This window comes from Microchirus variegatus, assembly GCF_963457635.1.
Source record: "Microchirus variegatus genome assembly, chromosome: 18".
In the NCBI taxonomy this organism is placed as follows: domain Eukaryota; kingdom Metazoa; phylum Chordata; class Actinopteri; order Pleuronectiformes; family Soleidae; genus Microchirus; species Microchirus variegatus.
In genome coordinates, this window is record NC_139819.1 from 13,421,818 (window position 1) to 13,448,582 (window position 26,765).

General features: G+C 39.7%; 2 protein-coding genes across 3 annotated transcripts; one reads left to right on the forward strand and one right to left on the reverse strand.

Annotated features, from left to right (window-relative positions):
- Positions 1 to 2,166: 2,166 nt before the first annotated feature.
- pi4kab (phosphatidylinositol 4-kinase, catalytic, alpha b) lies at positions 2,167 to 25,526 on the reverse strand. Of its 2 annotated transcripts, XM_083905259.1 has the most exons (54): positions 25,410 to 25,526; positions 24,834 to 24,927; positions 24,378 to 24,466; positions 24,219 to 24,291; positions 23,879 to 24,141; positions 23,694 to 23,760; positions 23,108 to 23,256; positions 22,941 to 23,006; positions 22,709 to 22,805; positions 22,406 to 22,597; positions 22,190 to 22,290; positions 21,873 to 22,002; positions 21,241 to 21,370; positions 21,048 to 21,143; positions 20,748 to 20,931; positions 20,129 to 20,232; positions 19,076 to 19,244; positions 18,934 to 18,984; positions 14,989 to 15,097; positions 14,450 to 14,586; positions 14,212 to 14,345; positions 13,639 to 13,721; positions 13,486 to 13,556; positions 13,266 to 13,390; positions 13,095 to 13,176; positions 12,768 to 12,851; positions 12,476 to 12,565; positions 12,018 to 12,137; positions 11,249 to 11,263; positions 10,998 to 11,090; positions 10,750 to 10,906; positions 10,537 to 10,664; positions 10,289 to 10,447; positions 9,901 to 10,052; positions 9,676 to 9,783; positions 9,468 to 9,595; positions 9,203 to 9,361; positions 8,946 to 9,025; positions 8,629 to 8,828; positions 8,265 to 8,355; positions 7,059 to 7,226; positions 6,894 to 6,947; positions 6,667 to 6,787; positions 6,454 to 6,583; positions 5,406 to 5,549; positions 5,247 to 5,317; positions 5,048 to 5,154; positions 4,851 to 4,955; positions 4,622 to 4,747; positions 4,413 to 4,533; positions 3,689 to 3,848; positions 3,060 to 3,149; positions 2,872 to 2,961; positions 2,167 to 2,783 (listed from the first exon to the last, which is right to left on the reverse strand). In XM_083905259.1, exons 1-54 carry the CDS (start codon positions 25,506 to 25,508, stop codon positions 2,738 to 2,740), a joined length of 6,192 nt encoding a protein of 2,063 aa, XP_083761385.1. In that variant the 5' UTR covers positions 25,509 to 25,526; the 3' UTR covers positions 2,167 to 2,737. The 2 variants fall into 2 exon arrangements, with proteins under 2 accessions (XP_083761385.1, XP_083761384.1); XM_083905258.1 differs by lacking the exon at positions 11,249 to 11,263.
- Positions 15,676 to 18,256, forward strand: serpind1 (serpin peptidase inhibitor, clade D (heparin cofactor), member 1; the record flags this gene model as incomplete). Its single annotated transcript, XM_083904991.1, has 6 exons — positions 15,676 to 15,938; positions 16,447 to 17,090; positions 17,213 to 17,361; positions 17,479 to 17,603; positions 17,759 to 17,903; positions 18,065 to 18,256. The coding sequence occupies 6 exons, from the start codon at positions 15,676 to 15,678 to the stop codon at positions 18,254 to 18,256; spliced, it is 1,518 nt and encodes a 505-aa protein (XP_083761117.1).
- Positions 25,527 to 26,765: the final 1,239 nt, after the last annotated feature.

Genomic DNA, 26,765 nt, shown 5'->3' on the forward strand with positions numbered 1-26,765 from the left:
GTGTTACTTAATTGAGGAATATGAAGAACAAGTGTGTAATTACTAGTGTGATTTAGAAAACTGTTTTTCATCATGAAACAAGTCTAACCGTGCCCATATTACACCAAAAGTCAAATGACGCTATCATTTCACATGATACAAACAAAGCACAAATTTCAGCTAAACTGCCAGGCAAATGATTTGAGAGACAGCGTCAAAGGCGTTGGTGTCAGACCTTGAACGGGTGTGTTGCACTAGCTGCACACACAAATATGCCCACACCCGCATGAAACTTGAGTTTGAAACTCAGTGTGAGGCAGTGGGGATTAGATCAGTACACCTGCAGGACCACGGGGGAGCAGCCATGACAGTCATTGATCTGATCTCATCAAAAATACATCAAGATGTTTCCCCTCCAGACATCTGCCATGAAATATTAACCAAATCGAGTATAAAGAGTGCACCTATAAATAACCATCAGCAGTGTTTTCTTTAATTACATCTGTTAGATTTTCATTAAAACCACTGAATAATATAAGAGAAGCCCAGAGATCCTACGCCTTCATTATGCCCCATGCCATGTTTTATGGGATGTCTTGAAGGCAGTCGTCAAAAAACACCTCTGGATCAGTTGTTCATTTGCCTCTTTTAATTCTATGAGGTGCTGCTACCAATATTAAATTTGGTAAAAACCTTACTGCCTTCCAGGATCAATACTTTTTTTCTCACAACACTAGACTTAAGCACAGCTTGGCACTCACAATACAGATCCTGGTGGAGGGATCTAAACACCCACTGGACCTCTCTAGTGCTGTGGAACTCGTTATCAGAACCCTGACATGGGTTATGGAAGGATAACGGCTACAGTTTGGTCAGTGGTTTTCTCTGATACATGCCCACATGGACATCAAGAGGCCAAAACAGGCCCAGGCAAGTGCAGGAGCATTTCCACTCTTAAATGTCAAGACATAGATGGATTATTTTAGAAATCTAACATCAGACCAAACATCTGCCTCCACTGTGTGGGTCGATGGAATGATACAGAGGCTCAAGGACACATGGTTCTTCATCTCAAAACAGATACCATCACATCACACCACATAACTCAAATCAACTCGCAGGAAATCTCCAGCTTGGCATTCTAAAACTAAGACTAATGTGGCCTTTAACAGTGGCAGGAGACCAATCAACACTTGGGGGGGGGGGGGGTGCAAAGAGTGAAACAGTGGCTGCACTTCCACACTGCCTGTGAAGTTTGACCTTTGTTTCAGAAGTTTTGTGGTTTAACTGGTATTTTATGTTGTGTCAACAGCGCGAGCCACCGTCAGAGCATGAGGCTGATTATAGTGGTTACACACACACACACATATATTATAACTCTGTACTGCCCTCTGGTGGGTGTAGACAGCCTAAAGAAGTTGATGATCATGATATGATCAAATAATATTATAAAACATTAACAGACTATATAATAGGAGCGGGAAGACTCATCCCAACTGATCCACCACCAGTGATGATTAATAAAGTCAAATTAAAACATCACAGTTTTAAGAAATGAAGTGTATTTGTAGAACGAACCTTAAGCATCATGTTTAAAACTGTAGTGAATAACTTTTAAATAAGAGCAAATGTCATTTACATTGATGGATAGAATTTTTGACAGGGCTCGTTTCCAGATGCACCATTAAAATAATGTTTGTTGTTCGTGAGTTGTTATATTTGGACTGAATAAGAAGGATGTTTTGGTGTTGATTAAATGGAATTGTAAGGAATACTTACATTTTGGAAATTTTGAGAAATTGTCTTTACATGCGTCAGAACAACAGCAACCAATGTGGCCTTTTATGGCAGATTAATAACGCCACAGCATTAAGATAATAGATCTTTATTTTATTTCATATCTTGTGCATTTTCATTCAAAAGGCATGGAGACAGAAAAGTAGAGAGAAAATGGTTCATGGATATAAATATACAAAGAGACAAAATCTTTACAATCAGTAACATTACATAAACTCTTTACTAAGCATATGAACATGGGGCACAGCACTTTGGATTACAAAAACAACAACTCTGCCCAAAACTACACTTGGAGGCTACATGGAAGTTAACACTTAACATTCAAGCAGCACTTACTTCCATCACCAAACAATAAAAATGTTGTATTTATGTGCATTATTTTCCCTCCCCTTTGGCAATGCTAAATATACAAAACACAGACCCAGTGTTACCTGGTGTGCAAAATACAGATGTAACCTAAGTCTATACAGTCCCACTTACGTTTTAAAAACAAGACAAGTTCCATGCCACAGATCTAAGAATCTAAAGACTGGTCCATCAAAAAGAGATGCACAGTAGTACAGTCAAGTTTTGAGATGACAGAATAGGCCACATTGGTCAGAACAGAAATCAGTCTCCAATTACATTTGAAACCCCATCGAAAAATCAACAGCTTCAAGAATTCACACTCAACAAACTACAAATCATTTAAAACGTATCAAGATGCGAGTGTAATCATGTGATAATAAATTCATATTAATTCAACATAATAAATAACAGAATAGACGACTAATATTCGAGGGTTTGGTATGAGAGGAAACAAGAAGCTTAAGTAAGTGATATTTAAACACAAACGACTTTATCCAACAATCGTCACTGGTGAACATTTTAACATTAACAAAAGCACACATGCATACTCAGGCACACACACACACGCTATGTTCCAGTCACTATACATGTGCACATGCTTAGGCACAAATATTTAATACGGGATCTGATTTTGGTAGTACTGGATCATGTCGTAGGTTCTACTCCTGTAACAGAAAAAGAAAAAAACGGTCGTATGAGAAAAATGTTCTCGGGGGAAACTAACATTAAGAAGAATATGTAAAGCACACAGACCTGTTGCTGAGGAAGCAATTCTGGACGACTTTGATGATGAAGGAAGCTGCATCTTTCTCACTCAAACCAGGGTTGAATCGCTGCCTAAAAGAGGAGAAAGAGAGTGAATGATAAATTAAGTTGTTGTTAATATTAGCACAGACACACACACCCATGCACACACATCCACATGTCTGACTCACTTGAGCAATTTGATGGTTTGTCCTCTGAAGCAGGGAAGACCAGTGTCCAGCATGAGGTTTACTAAGGAGACCACTCCATCCATGTAGGGCCTAATTAAGAAGAAGAACTTGTATTAATTTAATCAATTAACTCATTGTTTACGGCTTTATCCTCCACATTAAGGCCGTGGGTCACTGGAGCCAAGCCCAGCTAATACAAGGCGTACGGATAGCCTCACGAACCAGGGTCTTTTTGCTGCAAGGCAATAGTGCTAGTCACTACTCTGCCATCAAGTGACCCTCTATAAATTTTATAAGAAAGAAAATAAAAAACATCAACAGCACAGACTGGGCATGAGTGGAGAGAAAAAACTCCTTTTTAAGAGGAGGAAATCTCTGACAGAACCAGACTCAGAGATGTGCAGACATCTGCCTCGGCCGGTTGGGGTGAAAGGTGACAGAGGAGCGGTGGTGGGCAGAAAAGGTGGGGGATGAAAAGGATTGAGGCAGGCAAAGAGAGAGACCAGGAGCTAATCAGTTGCATTAAGTTTTAGGTTTCGTGAGGACAGTTCTGAATCAGTGGTGATGTGTTTATATGACTTAAATGTCAGTAGCATAGATTGCTGAAAAAAAAACAATAACATACTAACCTGACAGCCAGGTATCCTCTCACACACATCTCCATGAACCACTTGAAGGGCGTGGCCTCCATCTTCCCACCCATGATCATCACCATCTCATCAGTGAGCTTAATATCAGGCTCCCAGCCGAGGTTCCCACCGGGAGAACTTTCAAACATGAAGCCAAAATCTGGAGTCACACAAACACAACAGGTTAGGATTTTATCAAATTCAAAATTCCAAGGTCTTTTAGGTTTCATTTTCTGATGTAACTGGCAACCCGTGGTTGCTCGACAGCTGAGACTCTACTGACTGCAATGATTGGTAGACGGCGGTAGGTGCCACATGCCAAAACATGATTTCAAAACATAAACATGATTTGCAGTCTGCAAAATATATTTTTTAATGCAAATATTTGGACTGTACTGTTGTTGTTGGTGAGTTCAGTTTGTTATATGAACATTATTCCTGAGTCTCTGTGACATATTAGGAGGATTTTATGGCCAGTTGCTTTAGATTTATTACATAATGCACCTTTAAAAGGCTCTGTCGCTAATCTTTTAAAAAGGGAGACAGAAATGACTAGACGTCTTGTGAACACATTGGCCTTTTGATGCTGCCATCGGTTCACACAAGTGAAAAAGTCTACAAACTATAGAAATCAGGTTAAAGAGGCTTTAAATCATTTCATCATGTGGTGATGCTGTTGTCCAAATGTACCAAAACTAGATACAAACACATGTATAATACACACCAATGTGGATGAGATGGCCCTGGCTGTCCAACATGATGTTGCCGTTGTGTCTATCTTTTATCTGCAGCAGGAACAGCAGCAAGCTGTAAGCAGCCATACTGCGGATGAAGTTGTACCGTGCCTACAAGCACAAGTGTTGGGAGAAATATTAGATAAAATTACAACAAGGTTATATTTTTATAAACAGCTAATGACAATTTGTTATTTACCTTCTGGAAAGCTAGTGTGGATTCATCTCCATACTGGTTCCTGAAATAGTCGTACATGCCAAAGTCCGTCTGTCGACCCAGCTGATCACGGGACTTGCAATCTGGGATGCACTCGATCACGCCACACTGTGGTGGAGCATTGAAAACAGGAAACGATAGAGAATTTAAGAGTCAAAAATTCCTGCCATGAAGTGAGATAAATAAAGACCGAGGTTTTACATGAACTTACACCGGGGGCTGTAGCCACCACCCTGTAAGGAAACACATAGAGGTCGAGGCCCACCAGCTGGAAGATGTTCTTAAACAAGCTGATGATTTGAAGAGCCAGCATGTCCTGTTGTAAAAAAAAAAATAATTATTATATCAACAAAAAATGATATTATAATAACAGTGACAAAAGTAAAATGTGATGTGTGAAACTCAGACCTGGCGGCAGTCGTCTCCCACTTTAAAGATGGCTGCCTGCCAGCAGATTCTTTTGGCCTCTTCTTCGTTCTTGACTTCATCCACAGAATCTGAGCGACACAGAAGACCTGAGGGAAAGATGTCATTATAAACTGTTTCTTTGGGCATGATTTGGAAAGTTTTCAATCTTTTTTTAGGTTCCTTTTTACAACAACTTTACCTTCTTTTTCCAGCTCACTGACTCCACACCTTTTAACTCTGAATTTGGCCAGGTAGGGCGCTTTGGCAGCACTAAGCGGTGAAACAAGTAGAAATAAGTGATTGGTATTGTGACCTGTGAACTGAAAGAGCACTGCAGTAGTTTAGTTTTGAGGCCCACCTTTGCATGGGGGTCCCGGACTTGTAGTCTATATCCAAAACGATGGCCTCAGGATTACTGGGTAGATAACAGCCAGGTTGCACTTTGATCTGTGACATGGCCTCCAGGCAGGCCCTCTTCCTCTCCTCCCCTTTGGGAAAAGGTCTGATGAACACAAACAAAAACAACTTGAACACACAGACGTGACTGACTGGACTGAGAATAACATGCATGGGTATCTGACTGAATGACTCCAGACTACATGTGACAGTCAGGCTCTGCTGTTATTCACAGAGGCAACTCACTGGGGTACAGAGTAATTGCAAATGGAAGCAATGGGACTGGCAGACATTTCTCCCGTGACAAGTTACAATTAGGGCTGTAATGAGGGCAGAGGGGAATATACACTCTGTATGAGTTAGCAATAATGGAACTGGTCACAGAACAACTCATAAGCTGCATATTGTACACACAGGCAGAACAGGTCATCAGGGGCAACAGGCACATGGGTTATTATGTATTCCAGTCCAGTGCATAATCAAAGAGACAGTTGAGCAACTGATGACCAAATAAATGAACAACAGGGGGTTTGTGGAAAGCAGATCAAGGTGCGAGGCAGGTAAAGAACAAAACATGTTGACCCAGGGGCAAACTTGTTTTCACTTCATCAACATCCAAGAGTGGTGTTTTAGTAGTATTAGCATCCAAATAAAAAAAATTAAACTGTGGTGCAACTCTGAGGCCTTTCAATGAAGTTTAGTGCACAACACTATATTTTGTCTTTAAAATGAGGACAAAATATGTAAGAAAATGAAGAAAAGACAAAGAATAATAAATATTAAGAGCTACAGAAAGAGAGGACAAAAATAATAAGATGCCAAATGTTAAAGGGATTGAAACAAAATTAAGATGGTTCTTATATAAAAAAAAAGTATTGACTTTCTGTCAAATCTGAACAGTCTTCAAACGCATGTACAGTAGGAAATGTTTGGTATCTTTGGAAATTATGTATCTGTAGCATTTGATCATAGTTAAAAGCCTTATAGCCGCCACAAAAATAGCATCATACTTGATAGTTGCTGACACATTGGTGATCTCATTGAAGAAGTCAAACTCTCGCTGGTAGAAGTCTTTGGCCGGGCCAGAGAGCGAGCCAGTGATCTCCTCCACCATCTGTTCCAACAGCTCGCCTATGTCGGCTGCAGAGAGAGGGACGATCAGAGTTCTGTATATTCTTTAACACATGAACATCCTGAAGGATTCCGAATTCGAGATGTCTTACGGTCTTTTTGGTGTGCTTCCTCGTCCAGGTATATGTTGGTTTTCATGTTCCAGATGAACTGATGAGCCAGCAGCTGAGACTTCTGAGCAGCCCACAGGATGTACTCTCTCACATAACCCATCTATACCAGGACGTACAGGAGGAACAAATGATGAGGGATGCTGCACTTCAACAATCTTCAAATGCACTTATAAATCCATTGAATGACAAAGGAATCTAATATTTACCTTGTCATAACGAAGTGCTTGGACAATTTGAGGAATGTAAAATAAAATAGCATCCTAGAAACAGAGGGGGGGGGGGACAATCATGACATTTTCTCAGTGGTTTTGGTCAAAATGTAAATTCTTCTCCATAAAACAATATAACTGACAGTGGGTATGTGTACATACAGGAGGAAAGGAGCGGAGCACTTTGACCCCATATTGGGCTGTGAGGGGGTGAGGAGGATACATGGACGAGAAGTAAGAGAGGCCAGTTGGGGGATCTGCTGGGGCCCAGCACAGAATATGACTGAGCTCTGGAGAGTCAGCATCAATGGTGTGCCATGTCACCAAGAACTGGAGAAGAGAATGTGAAAAAAATAACAACAATATCTACATTAGTGCTTGAACAAGTTCTAAGCAATACAGGGGCCATTAATTCCACATCAAATATGACTTATTAGTAACTACCGTGACTGGAATAAACAACAATGAAATGTCACAGAGGATTATCTGCTAAATTATGGAAACCTATAGGGAGGCTGTGCTGTGCCTCCCATGCCTTTCTTTTCTCATTAAGTGGTTAGTTAGCTGGAACTACATAAATAGAACTAGGGGAAACAGAAAAAAAACAAAACACAGCTGCTAAGCAAGCAATACATTTACAAACTTTTTACTGTGTGACTTTAGCGTCAACTTGCAAAGTCCAGTGTGAAATAATGAGTGACCTCTAATGGTGAGAGTGCTGAGTGCAACAAATGGACGACTCTTTACTTCCCCAAACTTGTTAGGCAACGATTGTGGCTTTCACAAACCAGCAGTTTCACAACTATTTCTGTCGTTTCCACCTCTTTTTCTGTTGTTTTTTTGCGCAGGATTTATGTGGACAGATCCATTCTTCCATCTACATCTATTCAGGCTGCTATGGAAACACTGGCGCAAGATCACAGCCTCTATAAAGCAAAACCTTGGCCATAAGTTTATATATAAAAGGGTTGTTCTACGGCCACAAAAACCGAACTATTTTTATATTAAAGAGATTAAATCATTTCTGCCAATAAATCTCTCAAAATATTACACACTGGACCTTTAACAGAGTTGCAGTAGTGTGAGCTTTTATAGTTAAGGAAATATTATGTCTAAAGATAAACTTTTATGAGCTTAACTCACAAAGATGAATGACTGAGTCTATAATTATGGCTTTGGGTGGTTGTAAATGTTTAATTTATTAAATGAGAATGAGATCATTAAAGGGTTTTCTTCACAACGGATATTTGAATTACATTTAAAAAAAACAAAATTTAAGTTGGATGAGAAAAATGGAGAGAGTAAAGTGAACTCAAAATTGGTAGGGTAGAAAGAACAGCTATTGGTTTGTCAGACAGAAGACCTCACCTTGACTGCCTCTGGAACATCACACACAGCAGCTGGATCCATTCGCACCAAACGCGTCACCTCAGCAACGATAGCCTCTGTGTTTTTAAATCTGCAAAATAAATATAAAACTGAAAACTGCTTAATGGGTTACAATCATTCGACCATGTGATGTCATGAACTGTGTATTCATTTCAGGAATATAATGTGTGCACATTAAGTAAATAACTTAAGATAAGCGCAAACCTGAGGTCTCCACCCTCTTTCTTGTTTAAATCATTTGGACAAACATTACTACAATGTGTGGAAAGTTATAGATTTTGGCTTAAAAAACTTCTTTTACTAACTTATTAGGAAAACTTTGTTTAAATAAATGAATTTGAACCTGGTAGGAAGCTGCAGGGCAAGGTAAGGTGCTATGCTCCACGCCAGGTTGACGTGATCTTTCCACTGTTTTTCCGTTAGACTGATGTATTTGGACCTCCAGTTTGCAATGCTGGTCTCCACCGACTGTTCAGTAGCAATAGCGAGCTCCTGAGTGGATAACGGGTTGTACCATATTGTCAGCCGTTCAATCTCGCTGGCCTAGAGAGACGAGGCAAAAGTTTAACCGAGACAAATTTCCCTTTTAGTACTAAGGCCTAATCGCACCAACAATTTAACACTATTTGTGAAGATAAACAAATCAGAAGAAGGAAATACCAGCAAAGCTAGTAGTAGGGTCCTGCGTTTCATGTAGTATTTATGCAGCTGAGAGCCCCTGTTGCTTTTTTTGGACAGTCCTGAAACAGTACAGGGACAATATGCATATCAGAAACACATCACAACAGAGCCATGAAATATAGTTTACTGATGATTTATTTATTTCATTTTAGTTATTTCTACTTCTACTTTCTACTAATAATAAGAAGCAGATGGAAGAAGGGTCCCAGATTGACATGCTGTGTGTGTTAATTTACCTGACTTTTTGGATATGGTGGACATCCCAGAGGACAGAGGGTAGGTGTTGATCCATCCCTGAGCGACCTGCTGCCTCTGGCCCACTGCTGCATCTAGATTACTCCGGCTATCTGTCACCGTCATGACAGACAGGCTGTTCACTGACATGTCTTGGGGATCTGTGCAAAGAAAAATATCAGTTTATTTATTTAATTTATCTACTCATCAAGGGGATTAATGCAAGGTTGACCAGAAGATGAGGCCACTGTTTTCTCACAGCTGTACCTGGGGGAACCAACTGGCTGGCAGCCAGATACTTCTTGTCAGACTGAAGACTGGCATAAAACTTGATCATTATACTGATGTCTTCTCTCAGCCTCTTGTCTGTCTGAGTGGGGAATTTAGGAGCGACACTGGACAAAAACAGAGAGATGGCAAAGATATCAGTGGAACAGTGGAAAATTAAAATCAACAAAAAAGCTTAATTTTTTACCTGAAGTAGTCAAAGGCTGTGGAGTAGATTTTTTCTCTAAGCACATTTCTGATAGTTGCATTTGTCACAACATCAGCATGCAGAAGAGTCAAGCCCAGAGTAAGCAGTCTGAAATAAAGTGATAGCACAACAGTCATCAAACCAAGGATTCATTTTTCCTCACAGTTAAATATTACCGCATTTATGATTCAATCGGTTTGCTGGTGTAATAACGACGCACAGTACCTGAATCTTGGTCCAATAGCAGCAACATGTCGGTTCAGACTGCTTTTGGGTCCACCAACACTTAAAATCAAAGATCTCTGCAAAATAGTGGTGAAAATCTCCACTTGGTCAGCGCTGCTGTACTTGGCTATCTCAAACCTCTGCACTAGAAACTGGAGTGAGAACAGAACAAAGAAGTGGTGAAGAGGTGGCAGTTTCCAACTCCAAAAAAAAATTTTGCAACCCAGTTTAACTTTATGAAACATTTGCATTTGTGTCTACACTAGGTCCATATCTTATAGTTTCACAGCATTTGTGTGTGTTTTACTTTCATTCAGTTAGTTACGTGAAGTAACTAGTAACAGTAACACAAATGAAAAGCAGCATTTTGAGTCTCAGTGATTCTGACCTCTATCCAGAGAAAGTGAGGAATGACGTCAGGTGCACAGGGCGCAGGCTGACTCTCCTCTGAGACAGCCAGTGGACCAACCTCTACTTTCGTCTCCGAAAACAAACCCATCTTCTGCTCAACTGTCATCTGCCAAGCACCTGCCATCTCACGCATGAACTATGCAAACAGAGAAGAGAATATTAAAATGTGTCTGTTCCACAATAAAGTATATATGTGTAACAAAGATCCATATCACATTCACATACTGGCACTTCCACGCCATTGTGTGCAGCCAGGAGCCATTCCCAGCAAGCAATAGCAGTTTCCATCCCGTGTTCTGTAAACATCTTCAGAGGAGACCAACACAGATGGTGCAAGAGCTGGGGATCACAGTCTGAAAGACAAAAAGAAACAAAAGATTGCTGCAACTAGCTGTAAGGACACATTCTTATAAAATCAAATGAGGCAGAGCTGCTCACTTTTGGTAATGATAAGCAGGGCAGCCATCTTGAACATGGACTGAGTGAAGGCCTCTGGGTCTTTTCGCTCCAAAGCATTAGTCATCTGATGGATCATCAGCTTGTTGAGGTCTGACTGGCTATGAACCGCCTCTGAGAACTGGATCATACCAGCCACCTTCATGACATTTAAAAAGACCATTAGGAACCACACTGGGTGAACAAAGTCAAAGAAAGTCATCGGCTCTTCATATGAATATAATTATCACCTCTCCTGTGTAGCGGTTGCGCAGGTTGAGTGATGCCATGAAGTTGGAGTAGTCCTTCTTCACACATGCTGGTCTCTCCGTGAGCTGGGTGGTCTAATAACAAAAAATTATTAAAAAATGATAATAGGGGCCAATTAGGTCCACGAAGTTCTGAATAGAAAAGTGAGATATGTTGCTGTGCTGTTACACTTCTGGATATACTGGGAGCATCATGCTTGAGCCCTCTGTCTACATTCAGAGTTCCGACCAACCTGAGGGAAAGCAGCCTATGGTTGGCCACATGGGGAAGGACAGCACCAGCATACCAGTAAGCCAAATGGACACCCAGCCAACCAAAACACCAGTCCATAGCAGGTAAGTAACCAGGTAACCAGCAAATCCGTAAATCAGCCAAGCAACCAGGTAGGCAGTTCGATGCAGTATTAATAAAGACAAAATACAACAAATGAAGCAAATGAAAAGACGGATGTAGCAGATAGCAAGCCCAAGAACACATATATAATGCATAGCAAGCAAAATAATGTCACACAGACTAATAATCATGCATACATGGACATACATATAGTACTGCAAACAACTAGGTAAGATACACCCAGTGTTTACAGTACTATAGAAAACATAAAGAAGAAAAACATATTAAAGACATGTAACTGCACAAATGATACAAGACACTTCAGGTCAGTGCCAACAAGGCCAAAAAAGGTATTGACAGAGCAGCTAAACAGCCCTTTCATTATGCTCAAAAGCCATTAAAGCCATCTAGTTTCAAAGTTTGTGCCATGTTCCGTTGCTGGGTGCTTCTTGACAAGTTGTCCAGGTCATGGATAGATGTCTATTTTGCAGTTCTGTCTTTAAATATGCTTTAATGTGTGTAGTAGCTATAGATTAAGACATGTTTTTCAAACCTCACCATTCATTTGGAGAATGAAAGTTTTTTCATATCCATACTCTGGGGTAAACCTGAGACTTATATTACAATAATTGAAGTGTTCTGAAAGGGTTTTTGTGTCTGTGACTCACGCCTAGAGTAGTACTCTGTCTATTGTAGCCTGCAAAGTGCAGTATGCTCTCTGTGGCCATGGCGAGGCCAGTGTGCTGCGACAGTCCAGACATCCAGTTCTGGTGCTTGTTCAGGTACTCCTGCGTTATACATGAAGAATAGCGAGAAAGAGAGAAAATTAAAAGACAAAACATATATAAACCAAGAGGGATAGCAAATATCTCAAGGGTTTTTGTTATTCATTATTTAGAATAAAACCTCTTAATTCAAATTCAAAGACTTTATTTACATCAAATGACACTTATACACAGTATATGTAACAACTGGATCAAGGTGTTATGGCTAAGGTAGTGTGCTAAAAAATAAGTCAATTTCTTTTGGAATTCAAAAATGTCAACATTCAGCATTAGTTTTTTTTTTCATAAAAAGTTTGAAAATCTGCCAAGAATGTGTTCAACTTAAAGGTAAAGAAACTGACCTGTAGGTGAGACTTTGTGACTGAAGGTGCCCATTTCATTGCCTCTTTAAGGATCTCACCACACCGAGCAGCAAAGTCCTTAACTATACTCTAAGAAGAAATAATGATACAAGGCATGATTAATTTTTGAACACTTGACTAATGATTTCCATTCCAACCAACATAATACACAAAACAAGTAGCCAAAACACAGTTTCTTTTATTTCACAACCACAAAAAGACTATACTGAATTTTTAAATAATACGATGCTGTCCTCTAGTGGACGCATTTGTAATAACAACCAAAACTCACCTCTCTGGCTTCATACGTGTCAGGAACAGTGATCCTGTAGGGGGTGTCTGGAATGTCATAGTATGGCTGATCCTTGTGAATGTCCTAAATAAATAAACAAGAAATGTGTTGCAGCTGAAGCTTCAACTTGCACCTACTTAAACACCCCCTGTGGTTTAATAACAATAATTTCAAACAACATTGAATAAAATTTGACTTCCACCATACAACTTGTGTCTCAGGGTTTGTCTTAGAATATTATATTTTTTTTTAATGTGCAGTAGAGTTTGTTCATTATAACGATTAAACAACCTGTGAATAATACCATGGAACTCTTCTGATACTCACAGCACTCAGTGACAGAGACAATGTCTGCAAAATATCCAACATGGTCTTAAGCACACGACCACTCCACAGCAGATGGGGGAATCTGGTTGAGGTAGAGGAACATAATATAAATATGTGTAAAATTATGAGGAAAAAAAATGGAGGCAGATAATTACTACGATAATTACTTACGTCTCAGCTAAACCAGAGAGGTATTTGTCTGCTACTCTGCGGATCCTCTTGTGGATGTGATTAAAGTTGATCAAAAGGAATTGGGCATGACGCTCCAGTTCCTCCTCATGCTCTTTGGTCTTTGGCTACAAACATGAGAAATACACTTTGCTCTTTATTCACTGGTAAGGAAGAAGAACATCTTTAAAATATACAGACATGTAAATACTATATCCATTACCTTTTCAGCCATCATTTGCAGGAAGACATCAAATACCTTGTCACCAACACAAATAATGCACTGCATCATGCCTGTAATAATGAAGAGGGGTACATTTAGAAAATTAATTACACATTTTACAGGAAAAAAAATTGGCTGCCACAGAGCCCTCACCAGATTTATCCTTCTGGATGGCTTTGTCTTCAAAGTATCGAAACATAACCTGGAACCTGTCGGGATCATTGGATCGAAGCATTCTGTATATGGAAAGACGGACCATATCAAAATGTCAGATTTTAAGCCATAAAATGTGTTAGTTCTGCCCTGACACTACTCTTCAAAACTGCACCCACATATTTTAGTTTAAGTTTTGCTTAATTCCGCTGACAAATAAACAGAACTAAGACCAACTATAACCTAATATGCAGGATTGGCAATTGTTAATTTAGTTTAGTTCTAGTTTTTTTAGAACATAAATTCTTCTTTGCATAACTGTCTCAGACTGTCACAGACACACTACATAAACAAAGTTTTTGATATATAAAGGTACAGTATAGTTTTCTGTGGATTTTGAAGATTACTTACAAATCAAAAAGCTCTTTTTAACAGTATTTATGAGCAGAAGGAATGATTAGAGAAATACTATAAACTATAACTAATATTTTAAAAAAATAATTCCGGGTCAAAAGACAAGTACATGTAAACTGGATCTAAAATAAAATTAAAAAAAAATTCAGTGGAGCTGACCTCATGTATTCTAATCTGTAGACTGAGAGCAGATACGTAGACATGGCAAAGTCAAGCTTGTTAATGAGGGCAGATCCTTCAGGAGGTGGGTCAAGGAGGTTGCTGATGGTTGCCCGCAGGTCGCTCAACTCAGCCTAGACATAAATGAACAGAATAGTTAATTCAAACATAAGTCACAGCATTGATGCTTTGAAAAGTCTTTACACTACCTAAACAAATGATATTGTGAAGACTGTACCGGTGTTACTGTGTCATTTTTCAGAGCAGAGTTGTATTGCAGTTCAGAGCGAAGAGGTTCTCCACTGGGGAAGGTGAGAAGAGGAGACTTTGTGGCAATCTCACACACGCCCTCATACCACTCTTCTGGCCAAAGCCCTGGAAGACAATTTACATGTGTTTATATATGTATTTTCATAAACTCAGGGTTAGGAAGCCTAAACTGACATGGTTATTTCCATGATGTTATGCTAATACCTGTAATTTGACTCAGCTGTCAGGGGTGAAGCTGATGCAAGAAAAATCCAAAAAACCTGTATCTTGTTTAACTAAGTTGCTCTCTGTTGTGAAATAGTTCTCTGTAAATATTATAAGGCAAATTCACCACATTATCACACAACAATATATTTTGTATCTGCAGAGGCTACTGACCACTTACGAAAAACATGGTACTTGCCGTTAAATATCACTACTTTCTAATTTTATGAGATACAGTCTAGAAGTGCAGATTACTTTGTACTTAACATGCAGTATACTGTAAACAGATAAACGATTGCTCACCCGATCCTTCTTCAGCAAAACCCATGACCACAGAGTACAACCAGAAGTCCCTGAACAACTTCTGGAGGCGGGGCTTGGCCTCTTTGATTGGCGGAAGTCGCCTGGTCAACTGTGGGTTTGAAGAAATAGACAAAATGAACAAAGAACAATGTGAAAGATGTAAAGCGATTTATGTTGCAAATGATTGTGTTCAGCTGAAGTGATTCTAAAGAAAATGTCAAATTGAAAAGCCTTCAAACACGAACAAATAAAATGTTTTTGGATGTTAAAAACCCACACTTATAACACAACGATCTTACAACTAGCCAATAGCCATGTTCTTATATTCTTCACAGCTGAATTGTGAAGAGTTAAAGATTTTAGTCAGCCAAAGCACTTTTTGGTCTGTTTGATCTGGTCTATTTGTTCAGGGGGAGCCCACATCAAAGTTCAGTTTTGTATTCAATTCTTTGCTCAGTGTCCTACAGACAGAAGCAACACAGCACTTAGCACCAGCACACACAAACGGTAAGACATTTGACATAACAAAACTACTAGTAAGGCAACTTCTTTTGCATTTTTAGCCAGACTTCATTAATGTCTACAGGTTCATTCCAACATACTTAACGTACTGTGTCGTACTACTAAATGCTGATCAGACCATCAACTAATTCTAAACTATCCATTCCTTCTGCCTTAGCCCTCAGGATGTGGGTCATCACCGTCATCTCTGCGGCCTGTCTGTTGTTCAGTCCATGCCTGGGTGATATCAAAGACCTTGAATCTCATTTCGCTGACCCCAAATTAGAGCCCAGAGGCTTTGAACCAGATGGGGCAATGAATGCGGACGCAGTTCCCTTGGAGTACCACAAAGAAAACACGGTCACCAATGACCTAGTTTTTGATGGTTTTGAGGATGACGATTACATTGATTTTGATAAGATCCTGGCAGCAGGCAGTGATGACTACAAGTATGTTTTAATGTATTTACTCGTAGTAGATTACAATCGTGAATGTGATGCTATACATTTGTTCACCATTACATTGTTGGGGTTGATATTTTAGATTATAGTTGAGGTAATAAATATTGTGAATGCTCTCTGTTAGGGTTAGTTTAATTTAGATGTAGTAACAGGGTTAGGGTAAGGCAAGGCAGCTTTATTTGTGTATAATATTTCATACACAGGGGCAACTAAATGTGCTTTACATATAAACAAAATAACTTTTAAAAGTTGGAATGTTAGAGGTAGTTAAACATAATTTATGTTTGTGTTGTATGTGTAGGTGACTCAATCGTTGATGGGAATTTTTTAAATAAATACATTTAATTAGTGCATCATCTACTATATAGCATTTGCATTTACTATATATTAGATAAATATAAATGTTTCTAACGATGTAATATGGTTGATCAATTCCATAACAAGCAAAAACGCTTTTGATTGATCCAACATTTCAGGATGCATGTATGTTTTTCAGTGAAGGGGATGAGATAGATGACATTGCCACGCCAGCCCCAGACATCGACATCTTTGCTGAATCCTCCGACCCAAAAATCCGTCGTGCCAGACTCCTTCGGCTGTTTCATGGTCGCTCTCGCCTTCAGCGCCTTAACATGGTCAATGCCCATTTTGGTTTTAATCTCTATCGAAGTCTTCGCAACGATGTCAACCAGAGTGACAACATTTTGCTAGCGCCTGCGGGGATCTCCATTGCTATGGGGATGATGTCTTTGGGGGCAGGACCTGGAACTCACGATCAGATCTACAAAGCTCTGGGATTTGCAGAGTTTGTCAATGCTAGCCACCACTATGACAACACAACAGTGCACAAGCTCTTCAGGAAGCTCACGCACAGGCTCTTCAGGAGGAACTTTGGTTACACACTGCGCTCTGTAAATGATGTCTACGTCAAGAAAGATGTCCCAGTGAAAGACACTTTCCGTGCAGAGACAAAAGCTTATTACTATGCAGAGCCCCAGTCTGTGGACTTCAGGGACCCTGCCTTTCTGGACAAAGCCAACCGTCGCATCCAAAAGCTGACCAAAGGGCTGATCATGGAACCACTAAAGAGCGTAGACCCAAATATGGTGCTGATGCTGCTCAACTACCTGTACTTCAAAGGTGGTTAAAAAAATCTAAATACTCCATCTTGTTTCAAATGATTACACATAATTTCACAGTTGCAGAACTATGGAACTTGCATGATCATATGAGTCTGTATACTAATTTGTTTGCATGAACAGGTACATGGGAACAGAAATTCCCTAAAGAAATGACACACTATCGCAGCTTCAGAGTAAACGAAAAGACAAATGTACGCGTGCCAATGATGACCAACAAAGGAAACTATCTGGCTGCTGCTGACCACGAACTCGACTGCGACATCCTACAGGTGGGTGTCTTTAGATTAATTTGGTGTCTGAAGAGCTTTTTCAACTTTTTCCCCAGTAAACTTCAACACGGATCAATAAACAAGTAAGCTGCATAATAATAACTGACCTACTTTCAGCTGCCCTACACAGGAAACATCAGCATGCTCATTGCTTTACCCAGGAAGATCACTGGTATGAGGACCCTGGAGCAGGAGATCTCCCCCACTGTGGTTAGCAAGTGGCTCAAAAACATGACGAACAGGTATCCAGTGGTCTTTAAAATAACTGCATAAATAGCTGAGGAAGCACTATTTTATGAACTTTTTCTACCACAGTACCTTAACAGCTGTGCTTGGGATAAATGCTGAAAATGTTTGGACCTAACATAGACTGAAACCTTCCTATTCCTCCCTGCAGGACTCGTGAGGTTGTGTTACCTCGGTTTAAACTGGAGCAGAACTACGACTTGATTGTCAATTTGAAGGAGATGGGCCTCACTGACTTGTTCCAGGAAAGTGGAGATTTCACTGGAATGACTTCGGAAAAGGTTGCCATGAACTGGGTGAGTAAGACTAAATCAGTGGTAATTGTATTAACAAAGAAACTAACTGGTCGTACACAAAAACATCAAAAAACTAAAGCATTTACGCAATTCAAGGACACATTATGAACTGCAACCAATAATCCTCACTATTTTAAAATGTCTTCTGATCTCTTCTGCAGCTGAAGCACCAAGGAACTATCACGGTGAATGAAGAGGGGACAGAGGCTGCTGCTCTGACCCAAATGGGATTCATGCCCCTGTCCTCTCAGATCCACTTCACTGTGGATCATCCGTTCCTCTTCCTGATCTATGAGCACCGCACTGACTGCCTTGTATTCATGGGTCGGGTGGTCAATCCTTCTCAGAGCTAAATTATACATTACAAGTTACATTTTTGGTTAAAGCTTCTAACTAAGTTTTAAGGGACCCCAGAAATGTTCCTAATTTTTATAGCTGAGATGTTTTTAAATAGTGAATTATTTCCTTTAGCACAACATGTAAAAAAAACAGTAGGTCTTGATGTGTAGTTTGCCACCTACTGAACACTTAAACTTCTTCATATGTGCTGAGATTGTTTGAGTGACTCAATGAATTCGTGTTATCTGTCTGTCAATGTTTTATCTTTTGCAGTGAGGGTAGAGGATCATCACTCCACTGTCATTGCCCTCATGACGTTCTGTACCGCAATAACTACAGAAAGACCCTAGATAAAATGTTATTATTGACAAAGGAGATAATAAAATAATAAATAACATTATTGTACAAGGTGCAATAATCTATCTTATTGGTTGTACTGTATTTCTTTTATAAAAGAGAGTGCCTAAATAGATTAAAAATAAAAGTACTGAAGCTGACGAGGTAAATATTTGTTCAGTGAGTTAAAAGCTAACTAATGGCCTGGGTTTGTCAGTTACACCTGAAATAGCAGCCTATGTGAGTGTTTTGTTTTGTTATTTGCTTTGTTTTGTTTTACAAATTCTTGCAGCAAAAGAATGACAACTGTCACTAAACGGGGAAACGAAGAATTCATGTACAGGATAGTACTCACCACAGCAATCACTGGGATAAGGACTCCAAGATTCCCAGCACTACTTGATGCCTATGGGAGATAAAGAGTTGTTTCCAGTTTATAAGCCTTGGTGTGATCAGTTTTCTGCCGTGTTTATTTGTTTTTGAATATAAGCATGTACCTTCAGTGCTGGCCCCTTGTCTGAGGCCCGCTCACTGGCTCTCTTTCCTTCCAGGCCTAGTTGGACAAACAGTTCTAAAAGGTTCACCATGAGTTCATCAACCAGCTGCTCCCCCTGCAGGTTGGCTGCAATATTGGCCAGAGCATTTATCACTGCCAGAGAACAGTGCCTTGGAGAAAAAAAGACACAAAGGAGACAGTAAAGACCAACAAGTAATGTCGTTATATAGTATAGTAATACTGTTGTATTTTTAAAATAATTTTTAACTCATAGAACACAAATTAGGAGAATGTACATTGAGGAGCCACTTTATCAGGAACGGTTCAAATGCTCATTAACAGAAATATCTAACAGCCAATCATTTGGCTACAACTCAGTGCAGAGGGAACAGAGAGAAAGAGAACAACCAACTCAAATAACAACTTCAAATTCACTTTGGAGCACTGTCATTATGATTCTGCTACTGATTGCAACAAATGGAAATACAGTTATACTTGGCAATGATGGCTCTGCTGTTTAAAAGCTCTTCATAGTTTTCCCATTCAGTACGCTAAGCCAAACTTACAACCAGGGAATGCACACCAGAAATACAACCAGAAATGTTGTCTTACCTTTGCTGTTTATCAAAACAAATTATTTTCACCAGAACAAAACCACTTCTAATGAAGAACTACACTTCCCAGCATGCTTTGGGGACAAATCTGATTGATAATTACAGAGCGACATTAGATCGCTCTGATTAGAGAAGGGCGAATGTCCGCAAATGCGTCATACGCGTTTTTGATTTACATGCATTTGGAGATCAGGGTCTGATTCTACCGGTTTAGAGGTTTAAAACTCCTACTGCATATTTTAAAGGTGATAATTGCTTTAAAATGCAATATTTTTTAGGCGATAGAAAAAAATCCTTCATTTATGTTGTGTTCCATGTGCATTTACTCTGACATAGTGGCATCTACAGTGAAACTTACACCTCTGGTGGAATCTCACAAGTGCTATCTGTATTTTGATACCAAGATAATCCACATAGAGCTTATAACAGCAGATGTTTACCTGTAGCCTTGATCTCTGTAGTCTTTGGTAGCTGAATAAACCACTGAACTGGCCTTTACGCTGATCTGCTGGAACAGGTTCCATACCTCCTGATAGATGTATTGCTATGAGACAAAACAGAAAGGAAGTGCCAGGGATTAAGACAACAAGAACAGAATTTTACAAAAGCCACTTTTCTGCTCATTACTTCTGCTCAAACCATTTTCTCTTTACTTTAATATAGCAAGATATCAGAGCAATGTATTTGTACGTGCTACATACTGAAACATCTTGTTCCAGTTCTTTGTTAATTGTAGCCTATCACACTCTAGGAACACGGGTTGTTAAAAACACTACATTGCACGTCCCTGGTGTCAGCTGGAATACTGGAAGTGTAATGAGCAAGTAAACAGCAGCCAGCAGGCTTATACTAATTACAGCCTGTCAGCAGCTCTGGATTAAAAAGGGTTTACTTTGCTTCTATTTATGCAACAGTAACATGGCTGCACCATCTAATAAAACTGTATTTTTCTTCAACTATACTCATAGTTTTTTCTTTTCATAGATCCAAAGCTAACTATTTACTACTCTGATCCCCTTTCAGTCATCAATATATCACAGCCAGCCACGTTGTACTTACATTGCCTGTGATGACCATACAGCCCAGCTGGTCAATGATGAGCACATCCAGCTGTGACGGAGGCTGACAGAACTTTTGTTGAAGGATTTGTAAGATGTGCTCCATGACTTTAGGTGTGTCTCTCAGAGCCACAGCAATGTGGCCCAGTGCTCGAATGGTGTGCTCTGGGATTAGGTGAGCATCCCTGGCAAAAAAAAAAGACACATTTTATTTTTACAATGGCTCCTCATCGTTTCAAAAAACCTATAATTCATTGGGGAAGCTTCAAAGTTGCTTGTTCTAAATATGAATGTTACTGACTTCTCATTTTCTTGTGAAATGTAAAGACGGTTGGATAGACTGGCTAGAAAGGCCTCTGCTATCACATGGTCCATGGTCAGCCCAGCTTTCAGACACCTGAGAAATAGGAAACACAAAAAATGTCATTTTAATCTTCAAATGTATAAGAAAACATGCGTTTTAATTATTTCTGTGCCAGTTGTTTGTGTCTGACCTGCAGATGTTGTCGATGGAGATGTCTCTGAGCTGTTCATACATGGACGGCTGGTCCTTCCTGTTTGACAGGAGATTGAAGGTGGACTGAGAATGCTCATTGGTCACGTTAATCCTAATTTCTCCTGTGCCTTAAAAAAGAGGGATGAAAGCACATTGAGAGAAACATAATCACAAACAATCTCATCACAAGCATTTTTTAATACTGTATGTTACTGAACAAATTATGATCCTGCACAGAAAAAAAGGGGCTCAGTGTAGAGCCAAATAACAAAAGTGCATGTCATCTGTGATACCTTAACCCTTTAGCAGCTGACCTATAACAGAACAGTACAATGTGGAGGGTTGGGGGAAAAATCATTTGTATCAGGTGATCATCAATAAACACTGACTCTGCTCAGATCAATACTGGATGAGAGCTGGAGGTGACCACTGATGTGTAGTTGTTCAGGTATTATCAGTTACAACACTTTTGTCCCTTTTATTTTTGCCTCTAATAATTTGTGCAGTACTTAAGATAAGAAACCTCTTGTCCGATGTATTCTGAAACAATAAAAATGTTTTAAACTAAGTCTTTATAAATATTTTTACAACTGATCTTGAGCACAATTACGACTTTAAAGTAATCTGTACCTGTGCTGTACTGGCTGTGATACTTGTAGAGTTTTATGAGAACAGGAGAAGGAACCACCAGAAAATCCCTGAGAGAGGTTGTAGCAGAATGAGCTACAACTGGAAACCTCTCACACAGACGACCCAGACCCTATGAAAGAGGATAAAACAGAGAAGATAAAAAATAAAGTAACCAATAAAAATGGAAAATGCTTTTAAAATGGGCTATTAACACCCCACCGAATAGGTCTTGCATCTAATGATGTAGTGACTTTATCTAGTGCCTTGTTTTGAGCAAATACTGCAGCGCTCTTTCTACCCTATTATGTGTATTCTACCTGTAGGCAACAGATGAGCAGGGGCATATGTGCAATGATGACTTTACTGGAAGTCTTTGACTGTAGCTTCTCTGACAGTTTGGTGCACAAATTCTCTGCTCCTGAAAAACATCAGGAAAAAAAATGTGACATAACCATCATTGATCAACACATTCTGTATTGCTGTGATTACAACATCTGATACAGCTCTGCTCACTCCAGGCTACTATTGATCACCTTGCTCATCTTTGACAGCCCACACCATGAGGTCCACGCATGCAGCATTGGCTTGGCAACGAAGCTTGAGAGGGCTCTGTTCCCCTGGCAACCCCGCTGCATCGTGTAGTACCCGCTGCAGCTCTGACTGACTGCTGCTAAATTGCTCCAGTACAAAATCATGCACTTCCCTTACGAACGCTGGCTGTAAGGCTGATAAACACAATTCGAGTGTAAACATTTGACAGCACAAAATACCGCAATGGAAATCAAAAAACTGTGTGGCTTTATCAACTTATATATAAAACATTTATGATCCTTTACCTTTCATGTAATATAGTGTGTCCCGCAGCATTTTGAACACACACACATAAAGAGGGTCACTGATGGTTTTGTAATAGAGGTTGATTCCAGGATTAGACTTAATAACAAACAAAAGAGAAAATAACAGAAGATTATTTCATTGATAACGGCACATGTATAACTTTGACTTTTAAGTATGCTTATACATACACACACTGATTACATAACTATAATCTATATTGTTTACAATTACCTCTCCAACTTCCAACATGATGGTGTCAAGAGTTTTCAAAAATGATTCGGATACAACCTTCTTCACCTGTAAATAACACGCGGAAACATCGATAAAAATGAAAAAAACATACATTCTTACATGCAGAGGATGGGAGACAAAATAAGTAGTGGACAATTTCACCATACCATGCCAAGGAGCTGTCGGAGCAAATCAACCGGAACCTCCACATCATTTTCCCCTACCCCCAAGAAGAGAGGAGAGACTGAAAAACTGGAGCTGACTGTGGAGAAATAGTAGTCAGGGTCCACTGCACTGCTGTCTGGTAGGTAAGCACCTGAAAAGAAAAAGGTGAGATTAAGAGGTAAATTAGAGGTTGGACAATCTATGACTGGTTTCTGGATATGTGATTTTAATAGCAGAAGATACTTCAGTTTACCGAGGTTAAGGACTACAGTAAAATTAATAACCGTCACTAATGGATGTCTTCCTCTGTGACAGCTGATAGTAAATTATGTTGTCAAACAGATCACTAAAATGTAGTTAAAGAAGTATTAGCATAACAGCAATTGTCTCAAGCATGGTAAGATTATAGTCAAGTATGCAAAGGATATAAGAGACAAATTATAAAATATTTGTCTTGAAAAGACATAATTAATGCCAGCACTTTGTTGCTACATTGTATAATGCTGATTACTGACAAGCACGTGCTAGATTGAGGTGCAAGAATCCAGGTTTACAACCATTGAATTTAGTCAAAACAGCAAGTGTTACCTTCAAAATAATGTAGACCGGGAGTAGTGGGAGAGCAGGGTGAGTGCCCTCCTGGGTCTGTACACGCCTATAAGACAACATATTACATAGTCCATTTAGCAAATTACCAAACATAATCAACAGACAAAGCATGTGAGAGTACAATTACTCTGCAGTGGCATCGGACTATCCTCCTGATCACACACCTGTGCAGAGGAATCCAGGTTGGTGCCTGTGCGCCTGCGCAGAGTGTCACTCTGATAAACTGTCAGCAGTGGGGATGGTAGGATGGAACGAAAGTCATTGAAGGATCTTCGCCGCACTCCCTCCGTTTCCTCTGTGACACAGGGCGTCTGCGGTGAATCTTTGGGGAACAACTTGGACAACAGTGCTTCCTCTGTGTTGCTGTAGCGGCCAAACGCTCGAGTCATGCCAAGCAGGGTGGGAATAATATATCTGCACAGGTATACTAGAGAAGAAAGAGTATCTGTGAAGCTTTTCATTTAAATTACAAATATGATGGACTTTGTTGCTTTGGGTGCATACCTTTGTCTTGATTATCAGGCGTTTGGCACATCTCCTGCAATGCCTGCATGACCTCCATTACAGTGTTCAAAATCTGGTGGGGAATAAATAGAAACAGTAATGTAGCATGTAACGCACTTACACCTTGCATAATGAAATACGCCACTACTTTATGCCGACCTCATATCGAGAATCTGGGTCTCTCTGAGCCACATCTGACAAAAGAGTCACTAGACAGAAGCTGAAGGTTTCTGCAACAGGGAGATATTCTGAACACAGAAATAGACAAGAACAGTTAAATTCCAAATACAGTAAGTGTGCAACAAGAACAAGAATAACTAACAGATTCATCAACAAGGGGGAAAGGCAAACCAACAATAAATGCTGATTGATTGATTGAATCATCTAGTACTAGTTAAGTGGATGAACTCTATTTCATAATGTTTCACTGTCATGTCTGGCCAATGTTTGCCAATTTTGCTCTTTACAAGTAGAGAGCATTCTTTGTACTATAATCAAATTGTACATTTTAGATCAATCAGCACTAACTCATTTTAGATAATATTGAATAAGGGCATCAAGTAAAAAAAAGCCATTGTAAAACAAAAGGCTTAGCTCTAAGAGGATTGTTCTTACCCTTTCCTTTCTTTCCCAAGTTCTCTTCAATCCACTGGACCCGTGGCAAACCTTTCACTAGACTCAGCAAGTAGGAAACAAGAATGTCTTTGTGCTGCCAAAATAAAGCAAATACCACAAGCAATTACTGGCAAAGAACCACACTATTCTTAGCCTAATGCGTAGTGATAGATCAAAAATATGTGTGTTTGCTTTATTCTCACAAAGTCAGATTTGGGCAAAAGAAAATAAATTAAACATTATTTTAAGACTGAAAATTGAATCTGCCATCTCAACATAATCAGACGATAGAGAAGCTTTCCACACTTTCAGTCTCAGTGTGATGTGGTTAAAGGCTTTGATCGCTGGCTGCATGCCTAACTAATCAGCTTATCGGGGTGATACCGAATCTGATTACATGGAGACCTGTGAGGCTGTAACGAATGCAGACTACTAATATTAAGAATTTCTAAATATGTTATCCCCACAGCATTCCCATGTAATAAACACTGTAAAATGTGTTATTGTTTAAATCCACTGCTAGGACAGGCTATAGCTCAAATGTTTTAGCTCGATCCATTCCTGATCACCACCCACCTGAAGGCCGGACTCCACCAGAAACACAGCGAGTGCAATAACAGCATCTCTGCGACGAACATCCAGGGTGAAAACACCACGCACTTCCAGTGGACACATGCATTGTAGCTTCTGGACCTAAAAACGCACAAAGAGATAATTTCTAGAATACAACATGTAATATTTAAAAAAAGAACAAAAGAAAAAGGAAGGTGGTGAAAAAACATATATCTGCTTTTTCCTATTATACATATTTTTGTTTCATATTTTAATCTGTTAGCAGACTATTTCATTACTTGGATTATTATTTATTGATGTACAATTACTCTTTTTTTCTCATAAAATGTGCTGATAATGGAAAAAATCTGCATCATACATCAGCCACTGGCTGTACTGATACTGAACTAACAAACCCTTATCCGTTGACCACTACAAGATAAAAATTATAGTTATAATAATATACAGTGAATTGCGATTATTTTGATCAAGAAGACAGACTGTTTATATTATATTGACACCCAAGGACACTTAACAGAATACGCCTTTAAAGCAAATTAAAACAGCTAATGCTTGATACAATGGTAAAATAGTAAGTTATATCAGTAATATTGGTGTAAAATACTGCACCATCCTTACATGACACAGGTATTAAAGATATTTGATGACCGCAACAACTGCGAATTCATGTAGAAACGCAGTGAAACTGTACATCACATCACTGCGTATTGTGTTTGATTTAACCTCACGTGATTGCTGCGTTTACAAACTAACCGATCTTCCATGAATGCCAAAAACACCTCGTTTCATTCACACCTAGTTGACAGAGCTGTCTGCTGGTTAATCTATCTTCTCCCTCTCCCTCGACTTAATGTAAACCTGTTTGACTGCAGTGCTGATCGAGCCTGACCACTCTTCTCCGTGAGCTGAAGTAACACGAAGCTACGCCACTTTATCCTGCATTTCCTATTTGCTGGGGGGAAAGAACTATCGAGAGTACCTGAGGCTGCAGCGACTCAATGCTGCGGACGATTGATAAACGTTAGCTCGACTGTCAACGTGTTAAAAGATCAAAATAAACCATGGCTGACTGGTGCGGAAGCGGAGCTACACCCTGAATGAACTGTTGCTTCGCGTTAGCTAATTAACACAGATATGCCCCCAAAGAGCTCACTCGGTTTTCTCATTTCTCTCACCTTCTCCGCTGGTGCGGGACGGTGAGCGGCTAAAGAGCGGGCCAGCGACAGGACTGTGTTGAAGTAAAAACCCCTCGTTCCACCTCCCATTACGGACATGTTTGCCCGAACATCAGACGAGTGAAACTCGGCGGAGAGGAAACAGTCGAGCAGCTGGCGCTAGAGCTGGATCAGCCGCAATACG